The 10,326-nt window shown below is 45.6% G+C and overlaps 1 protein-coding gene across 1 annotated transcript in view; it reads right to left on the bottom strand.

The window, feature by feature from the left end:
- Positions 1 to 4,086: 4,086 nt before the first annotated feature.
- The window catches only part of megf8 (multiple EGF-like-domains 8), a gene marked incomplete at both ends in the record, with an annotated part of 44,122 nt that continues 37,882 nt past the window's right edge, over positions 4,087 to 10,326 (bottom strand). The window contains 6 exons of the mRNA XM_080540872.1: positions 4,087 to 5,643; positions 6,104 to 6,236; positions 6,820 to 6,950; positions 8,509 to 8,679; positions 9,038 to 9,230; positions 10,025 to 10,193. Coding sequence (XP_080396998.1) covers positions 4,087 to 5,643; positions 6,104 to 6,236; positions 6,820 to 6,950; positions 8,509 to 8,679; positions 9,038 to 9,230; positions 10,025 to 10,193 — 2,354 coding nt within the window. The remainder of the gene's footprint in view (positions 5,644 to 6,103; positions 6,237 to 6,819; positions 6,951 to 8,508; positions 8,680 to 9,037; positions 9,231 to 10,024; positions 10,194 to 10,326) is intronic.

The raw sequence follows: 10,326 nt of genomic DNA, 5'->3' as shown, positions 1-10,326 counted from the left end.
ATGTAAATGATTGTCCCCATTGATGATCGACTGTATCAAAAGATTTTGCTAGATGGGAAGAACAATTATGCTTTTTTATCTACAGTAGGGCACAAACAATAACATGGATTACAAGGGATGTAGTTGAAATAGTAATGTACCCTGGCCTAAAGCCTGATTGAAATGTGTTCAAGATAGCATACTGGGACAAGAATGAACAAAGCTGAGAGTTGATCAAGGATTCTAATAGTTTAGCTGCACTTGAAAGCTTCGAAATTGGATGATCCTTATTTAGGTCACTGCAGTGCCTGCCCTTATATAGTGGTAGCACATGCTTTCTGTATCTTGGGGATAGTCCCCAGAGCTAAGCGAGAGATTAAAAATATGAGCAAGTGGCGTAGCTATTAGAGGCATGCAAGCTTCAGCAGACCAGGATCCAGTAGACCCGGTTGACTTCTTAACATGTATAATTTAATAGTGCATCAAGCACTTATAAATCTGAGAACTGTCTAAAGGAGAATATGGGCTTAATGGCAGTGCAAAGCTCAGGCTTCCGAACAATTGTAACCTCCTCATTTCACCCACAATTTTAGGAGCGCCCGATAAACCTAACTTATCAAACAAGTGTTCAAATAAGTGTTGTTTAAAAACATTACTAATTTACCTTTTGTAATTTATGAATCTGACATGATTTGTTGGAGCTAGATTCAGGGATTTACAGTAACCGTTTTCCAGAATTTAGCTGGGTTTCACTTCCCCCCCACTAATACACAGAGAATCCAGGTAATAAGCACATTTTGCTTTCCTGGTCATAACAATGCATTCCTCAACTGTCTGAAAGACGGCCATTCTACAGCAGTCAGTCTAGTTTTGGCCCAGGCAGAATTCCTTGTATGGAGAGCCTCTGACAGTTCCAATGGATTAGTATTAGAATATATCCATAGTTTGTTAACAGGAGCATGTTTGTCTGCATTTACATTTTTTTTTTTACATTTTTGGCATTTAGCAGACGCCTTATTCCAAAGCGACTTACAATCAATACATTTGAATACTAAGCAAGTGAATCATCAATCCACCAGTCGTAGCAGGAAGAGTAATCCAGCTCAGGCCCGGGGCCATTGATAGAAGGAAAACCCTTCTCCTATCACCTTCTTCTAAACCTAGTTTATTTTATTTATTTATTTTTTCCTACACTGGAGAAACAGAGAAACAGTACAAGGGGGCAATAGAAGTTTTTAGGGACACAGTAGAGGGGAAAGCGGGTGTCTTAAGCAGTTAAGGTGTAACCTGAAGAGATGGAGGTCTTCAGTCTACGACGGAAGATGGGTAGTGACTCTGCAGTTCTTTTTTTTAATTTATTTGTTTTTCAGATTTTATCCCTTTTTCACCCAATTGAACCCAACCTAGCATCCAATTATCCCCTGCCTATTGCATAGGATCCGCCGCACGACCCCGTGGCCGGCAGTCCCAGAAGAGGCCGCCAGGCAGACTAGCTGACTGGCTCCTCGAGCCCAGCACCGTTATTCCGGCACCCAGGGGGCGGTGTTGCGCGACGGATCCTTGTCCAGAAATACTCCTATACCGCCCTCGGAAGCGGCCGCCCAATATGCCGCTTCCCGTGTGCCTCGGCCATATCTGGATCTGGCGAGCCGGGATACGAACCCCGGCCCCGGTGGGCAGCATGCACTAGTGGCCAGTGCGTAGACCGCTACACCACCGCGGGGCCCCTTGACTCTGCAGTTCTGACAGCCGTGGGAAGCTCATTCCACCACTGTCTGCAACAGAGTTACAAGCAGTGAAAGAATAGGCCAGGGCTAATTCAGGGTCAGGTATGTAGGACATCAAAAATTACACAGATACATATCATACCCTATAGGACTGAGCAGAGAGAGAGAGAGGGGGGGGGGACGCGATACAGCTCTATCACTGTTAAACAGGTAGCTCCTAGCAACATAATTAATGCATGGTATTCAAACTGTTTAATGCTACTGTTATTCCAATTGTTTGTTTTATAGCATTTTCGCTTTTTGTCACAATTGTCTAGTGTGTCATATTTGTGATATGTTATATGTGTATATGTTTGTGAATATGTGAATGTTTTCTGTTTTTGCACCTTCAGAAGAACCACTACAATTTCATTGTATAGGCAACTGTACAAGGACAATAAAGTCTATTCTATTCTATTAAAAACACAAAAAAACAGACGTCTCATCTTTCACAGACTTTATTGTTGCCAGCTCATCACCAGGACAGAGATTCGGGCACACAACCATCTTCTGTACTGCTGCACTGTTCCCTTCTTAGAAAAACTAACAGCAAAATTAAAACATTGAATAAAAAAAGAATGAAAGGTGTTAAAAAAATAAACAACTGCAAAACAAAACAAGGGACAAGATAACCATCATTTATTCATGCTGCTTGTGACTGGACTGGAGGATTTACGCTATAAATAGTGTTGCAGTATTACGTTAATTAGATTAGCGATGTTTTTTTAGTCGAGGTATCCAGAAGCGTTGTTCTGTATTTGACCCCATCACAACAAACAATGTCATCCTTTCACTGAAGGTATTCGTCTCTAGTGAGTCACATGAGTTACGGAGGCTAGTTTACTTCCACATAGTGCAAAAAGAAAATAACCAAATACAAAACAAATATGAATTATCGTAAAACCAAAGACATGTAACACAAAACTCCATGAAAATCTAAATACTGACAATTCCCCCCCCCCCCCACAATTTCAAACGTTTAACTCTTTTTTTCTTTCATATCTCTCACCAGGAGGATGCACATTTATGCAAATTTATGCACTTATTTTGTCTTTCTTTTGACTCCATTTTAATGCTCAACAACAACATAATCTACATTTTTTTGTTCCACTGTTCTTTTTCTTGTTCCATTTGTCCAATCAAAAAGCAAATGTTATAACATGGCTCTCATTGGCTGATACAATCATCCAATCAAGAGAGCTAAAGGGGGAAAAAAACAACACAGTCCAGCAAAACGAAGCCAAACAATTAACATATAGTTCATATCACATAAATGAAATAAAAGGCTTGGAAAACCCCCCCCAAAACACAATCCTTCATTCATTGTGACGAGTTCCACAGTAACCCAGTTGTGTTCTCGTGTTGTCAGATCATACAGTATAATTGCTACAGGGACTGAAGGCTAATATAAACCATGTGAAATCCTTCATTTGTAACAAAAACGAATTAATTATGAAAAACATCAAATATGTTGTAATGCTATACGTTGTTAAATCCTCCATAAGCTGCACAATACAATAGAAAACGTGAGTGTTAGGTGTCGGCCTGTTAATTCACAGACAAGGCAGAGTAAATGAAGCCAGATAAGCAGAAACAAATACAACATCAACCAATAGAGAACCATGTAACAGGGCTTGTGAATCAATGAATAACGCAAAAATATACTTTGTGCTTAAACATAGACACGCAGCTTAAGTGCCTGCCTATAATAAGCTACAATTAATCGCTCATACCTACCATGATATAAAAAACCATCTGACAGTCTGAAGTGTCACATTTTCTTTTCTTTCTTTTTCTTTTTTTTCCTATAGCGACAATCACATTTTTGCACATTCAGGTGTGGACTGACCCCACTGTCTCTTGTTCTCAATGGCAATTATGATTGTCACTTTTTTTGGGCATAAAGCACATGTCGGTTCCAAATGCATGTAGGTTATCGTCCCGACTTCCATTGGGTCATTCCAAATGGCGACAGTCCAGCAAAAGTCTCTCACTGTGTGAGTGGCTGCAGACTGCACTCATATACCTCCATAGTGGACACAGGGGCTGGATGCAACATAGCAGAGCTGATACGTTTTAGTAAGTTGGAGTGCATTCTAGAGATGGCTGGGCTTGGTCACGAAAAAAAGCGTTGAAATATAGCGATACATAATTCAACAAAAAGACACAAAATAATAATTATACAGTGTATGTACATTAACCTCGACTGGCTCTTATATTACTCTCTTCATTTTGGCTTCTTTCTTTCTTTGACTCCCTGCTGCTATCTTTCACCACTCTCCCACAATCCATCCCTCTCTCTTTCTCACTCCTTTATCTCATTCCCTCTCCTCCCTTTTTACTACATAGCCATGGTGGTGAGGTGCTGGTGCCCTAGCATCCCCTTCCGCCCCCCCCCCGCCCCGGGGTGACCCCCCCCGTTGCCGTGGCCGCAGTACTCCTGCAGGTTCTGCCGCAGGGTGACCAGGGCGGAGCCTAGGCAGGCGCGGTTGGGCGCCAGGATGCCTCCGGGCAGCTGGATGAGGACGGTGGCCACCCCGGCCATGCCGTCGTCCGTGGGCTCCAGGGTGATGGGCCCCACCTTGAAGGTGGAGTAGGAGAAGCCCATGAGCTGCGAGAGGAACGGGTCGGAGCGGCAGAAGTGCTGGTATCCGCTGTGGGAGGACGGGTGGTTGTTGTGGTGGTGGGAGGCCGGCGTGCCGGTGCCGCCGGCGGGCGCGTAGTGGTGGGTGTTCAGGTAGTGCAGCGGCAGGTGTTGCCCCCCGCTGTTGCCCCCTCCTCCGCCCAGGGTGAGGTGGTGGTGGTGGTGCGCCGTGGGGCCCGAGGATGGATCGTGCTTGTAGGAGACGACTCCCGCCCGGCCCCTTTGGCCCAACACCACGCCCCCCAGCTTGCCGGTGGTGCGGGCGCCTAGCGCCAGGGACACGGTGCCGCCGCCGCCCACCACCCCTCCTCCTCCGCCGCCCCCCGTCCCCGTGGACGGCAGGTAGATGAGCTGGGGCTCCTCGGGCTCCAGGTAGACGGTGAGCTTGGCGAAGGGCCGCGACGCCATCTTGGTCATCTCCTGGATGTGGCGCCGCTGCTCCCGGCGGAAGTCCAGGAACTGCTTGACCTTCCAGAGGAGCACGCACACGGAGAGGAAGAGGAAGAAGCAGGAGAAGAAGACGGAGAAGAAGACGAAGAGGTCGATGTGCGCCTGGTCCTGGCGGAGGAAGAGGAGGCCCTGGGACTCGCCCTGGCGGTCCGGCGTGCCCACGCCGCGCAGGGCGATGTAGAAGCGGCTGGACTTGAGGGAGTGCACCTCGTGGGGGAAGGTGATGACCACGCGGTCCCGCACGCCGCGGACGATCAACACCGTCTGGGGCTTCCACACCGTGATGTAGGAGATCAGGCCCTCGGCCCGCGCCTCCCTCACCTCCCTCTCCGCCCCCCCCTGCGGCTTGGCGTGGAGCTGCAGGGGGTTGCCGCCGGGCAGTATCGGTCCCGTGAGGCCGGACGAAGAGTTGGCGTACACCTTCATGGGGGAGGGGGGCGACTCTTTGTCTGTTCCGCTCGCCCCCCCGGCTCGGGCGGCCGACGACTCGTCCTCGATCTTCACGGTGTGGACGCCGGAATGCCGGTCCACCTCCACGATGAAGGTGTCGTGGGAGTTGGACACGAAGACCTCCACCTCGCCGAAGGTGACGTCGATGGTGACGCGGATGTCCACGTTGGTGAACTTGGGCTGGGCGGCGAAGAAGACGGTGCGGCCCTCGGGCAGGTTGCGCAGGGCCGGGTCGTGGAAGCAGTTGGTCTGGGAGGTGGGGTCGAAGCAGCACTCGCTGTCCACGTTGAACTGGCGGTAGCACTGGCGGCCGTTCACCGGCGTGCCGTTGAAGGAGTCTTTGCACTTGGCGCACTTGGGGGGGGAGGAGAAATTGGAGCAGGGAGAAAAAAGTATATGGACACTTAAAAGAATGTACATGGATGTAAAGAACTGGAGATACTAGCGATAAAACGATGAAAAAGAGGAGGATATTGGTGGTATATTGGTACTTTCAGCCAATGTTTCTAAAATGTGCACACAAGAGCCAGAGAATGGCTCCCTCCCTACGCATGTCAGCCTGTCTAGGGGGCAGGTTGTTGTCTGAGAATATGGTCTACCCCCCTTAGACAATGACATGTTTGTATGGTAGGAAATACTTAATCTACTCTCCCCCATTCATGATTTTAACGACACAGTGCATACCAGTGGATTTGATCTATTTTCTTCATTGATACTATCATTTGCTACCGTAAAAACAAGAAGGTAGCCTCCTCTGTCCAGACCTGGACAAAAAAATAAAATAATAATAATAATTATTATTATTATTATTCACCTGTAGTCTGTAGCAGTCCTTCCTGTCGCTCTGTGGGCTGCTGAGGCAGGAGGAAGTCTCTGTGTTGTTCTGACAGGGGCAGCCGGTGCCGTCGTGCTCGTTGCAGGTGTCTGCGTGGCCGTTACACTGACACCTGCAGGTGGGAGGAGCACACAGCATTTCAGCTTCCATGAATGCTTTCATTAAAAAAAGTTTAAGTTTTACGGCATTTTTTAAACCAAAATCACTTCTCATATGCATGCTCAAATCAAATCAAATCAAATTAATCCAAATGTGATACATCCCTCTTCTCTAACATTACACAGTTACCCAGTGGCTAATATAGACATTTTTTCTAATTTATTTTTTTACTCAATGTGTTTTTTATTTAGTTTTCAGAGACATTACAGTACGCAACAGACATAAACACACAGACAAAACAACAAAACAAAACAAAAACAGAAACAAAAAATAATAATAAATAACAGTTCACAGAGTACTTCTCATATACAGTAATACAAAGCCATTTTTAAGAAGTAAGAGGCATTGTTAGACGTTCCACGTAAGAAATGAAAGGCTGCCACACTGCACTAAACCTCCCAGTTGATCCCTGCAATGTGTATCTCATCTTTTCCACCTTGAGAAAGTACATGACATCACAAATCCACCCGCCAAACAAGGGAGGACGATCATTCTTCCAATTCGGCTATCTAGACATTTCATGTCTTTCTACTCACTTGTCACACTTCCCCTGTAACAGGAAGTAGCCGCTGAGGCAGCTCTCACACTTGTCCCCCACGCTGTTGTTCTGGCAGCTGACGCACACGGCGCTCTCCTCTGTCGGACCCTCCGACACCCACTGGACGATCTGACACGGGGAAGGAGAAGGGGAGGAAAAGGGGGAGGGAAAACCAGGTGAAGGGAGGTGGATCGTTCATTGAACAGGACGGTGGTGGTAGCCATATGGCAACCAAAGACTATTGTAGTATGCCTTTAAACTGGTGCTGTCAATCGCTAAAAATGTAATCAAGTTAATCGCAATTAGTAGGTTAATCGTGATTAATCACAAGTTTAAAATACTAGTATTTACTTGTATTTTTGGGGGGAGATAAAACAAAAAGATGTGTAGTGTTGGAATAAAGAAATGCATGACAAACTGGTTAGAGGATGTTTTTTACAATATTATAACATCTCAGTTTAGTTTTAGATGATTTCTGAATAAGATTACAATCTCTTAATTTGCTGAGTAAAAAAAGTCTCGGAGTGCTCGGAACTTCCAGAATGAATTGTTGCATTACAACAGTTACAAAGTAACGTCTGTTAGAATGTAAACAGCTTGCCTGTAAATTGCTTGTAACTATTGACTGGTGCATTCTGGGAGTCAGGGAACGGAGGTTATGGAGATTGGAACAATGACAGTATTGATCGTGTTCATTTTCAAACAAGCAAAAACACACAAAACGAGCGGCTCTTCAGATTTCGGTTCACAACGTTCAGTTCTCAGAGCGGCTCGTCAGATCAACAACGTTCACCAAACAGAGTCGGTTGAAAGATCCGGCACTTTGGTGAACGACCCAACACTCGTAGTTGGCCAGTGGTCCACTGACTGAACGAATACTATCGTGTATGTCCACTGTATTTCATATTTAGTGACATGTGGATCCACCGTATTTTATATTACTGAGAAGAAGAAAAAAGGTTGTCGGATTCGTTTACTAGTGGAGGTTCTGTAACGGAATCGTATCCTGTCTTCCATCTGGTGGCTGTAGTTCAAATATATATATACCGTGGTAATATGATTAATTTGCATATTATAATTGTTTTAAGGCATTAAGGTTTCCAGATTAATCGAGCATTAACGCGTTAACATTGACAGCCCTACTTTAAACACAATCATCTTGTGACAGAGAAACACAATATTTCGAGTGAATATGATGACAAGAGAGATTCAAATCACATCAGTATTTTTAAAAGACAATACTTGAGCTCTGGGATCATACTACAGGGTATACAGGAATCTTGAGGTTAATTTCAATACCTTTCTAAGACTATTTAAAGACCGTGTCAATATCTTTCCAGACCTCACCGCAACTTCGAGCTGTAACTGTTTACATCAGTGACACCTTTAACATAACAGTTTTAGTTTGTCAATAGACTAGACCACAGAATACACATACAACAGAATTTCCGGTTCATCTCTTTTTTAATAAAACTAATAAGGACTCAAACTCTTTGGACAGAGTCTAATTCAGAAAAATACCTACAAAATTCAAGACCTCATAAAATCGTGATAAGACTTTTTAATACTTATTAAGGGTCTTGATTTTCGCAAAATTGATTTATCAACTTTTAATACTTTGATACAAGACACCGCGGATACCCTGTACTAGAACACTAAACAAGCACAGAACATGTGAGACACTCACCTGGTCCGGGTCCAGAGGGTGGTCCTCAGGGTGGTCCAGCGCCCGGCTGTGCTCGTCCTTGGACAGACACACAAAGCTGTTCCCCCGGCAGAACTCTCGACAGGGGCGACACATCCCCCCTCCCACGGCCGAACCCACAAACAGGGGCTTGCACATCTCACAGTGATCGCCCTGGAGCATTGGAGAGAGAGCAAGGGGCACCATCAGTACAAGACAGTTTTGCGTGTGTGTGTGTGTGGGTGTGTGTGTGTGTGTGAGTGTGTGTGAGTGTGTGTGTGTGTGTGTGTGTGTGTGTGTGTGTGTGTGTGGGTGTGTGTGTGTGTGTGGGTGTGTGTGTGTTGGAATGTGTGTGTGTTGGAATGTGTGTGTGTTGGAGTGTGTGTGCGCGTGTGTGTGTGTTGGAGTGTGTGTGTGTGTTGGAGTGTGTGTGTGTGTGTGTGTGTGTGTGTGTGTGTGTTGGAGTGGGTGTGTGTGTGTGTGTGTGTGTGTGTGTGTGTGTGTGTGTGTGTGTGTGCTCTCGTCCACTGACCTTGGTGTTGTTGTGACACTCCAGACAGTCGTCGGGCCTGGACACGCCGGCACAGTTGCTGTGTTTGTTGCAGCGACACTGGGAGCTGCAGTTCTCCCCCACGAAGCCAAAGTGACACCGACACACCCCCGGGGACACGCAGGTCCCGTTCACACAACCCTGAGCACACACAGGCTCACACTGGCCGGACACACTGCAGAGAAAGGGGGGAGGAAAGGAGCGAGAGAGAGACAGAGAGGGAGGGAGAGAGGGAGAGAGAGAGAGAAGCGGGGCAGGGTTAACATCTTTAACTGATACTACACAAAAAGACTAAGAAAATAGTCTCTTGGAAGTAACAAAGTAACATAGACTGATATATCCTTAATTTATAATATTTTATAACACAAAAAATATATATATAACAAAAAAAAACAAGGCTCTCTTAATTAATGTCCGCTTTTGAAATGTGTAACATGCCGTTTGATACATTGAGCCAAAAATATTGACACACTCAACAATCGAAGAAGAAATCGAGGGAAGGTTACACACTTCCTGTTTTGCACTTTGCTGTGGAGTGTGAAGGGTGACACAGGGTATATACAGGAATCTTGAGGTTAATTTCAATACCTTTCTAAGACTTTTTAAAGACCGTGTCAATATTTTTCCAGACCTCACCGCCACTTCGAGCTGTAACCGTTTACATCAGTGACACCTTTAACTTAACAGTTTTAGTTTGCAATAGACTAGACCACTATCATACAACACAATTTCAGGTTCATCTTTGTTTTTTAATAAAACTAATAAATTCACTAACTTTTACTAAACGTTTTTAGGACTCAAACTCTTTGGACAGAGTCTAATTCAGAAAAATACCTACAAAATTCAAGACCTCATAAAATTGTGATAAGACTTTTTAATACTTATTAAGGGTCTTGATTTTCCCAAAATTGATTTATCAACTTTTAATACTTTTCAAGACACCGCGGATACCCTGGTGACAGGCCGTACCTGCTGAGGATGTATCCCTGCTTGCAGGTGCAGTGGTACCCCTGGGCCAGGTCGTGGCAGTCCTGGGTGCTGTTACAGTGGTGGTGTCCGTTGGCGCACTCGTCCTCCTCCGGACAGTGCAGGAAGGACCAGCTGCTGTTCTTCTGCGGACACACCCCCTCACTCACACCTGACAGAGAGAGGGATGGAGAGAGAGGGAGGGAGGGAGGTGGGGGGTGAGGAGGAGAGGTGGGGGGAGGTTGGATAGGGTGAAATAAAGTTGAAAAAAATGCCTTGAGCAAGTACTTTGTTTACGTTTTTTG

Source organism: Nansenia antarctica, assembly GCF_963989245.1.
Source record: "Nansenia antarctica genome assembly, chromosome: 10".
Classification (NCBI taxonomy): domain Eukaryota; kingdom Metazoa; phylum Chordata; class Actinopteri; order Argentiniformes; family Microstomatidae; genus Nansenia; species Nansenia antarctica.
The sequence above is the reverse complement of the archived record's forward strand: the minus strand, read 5'-3'. Positions and strand labels throughout refer to the sequence as shown.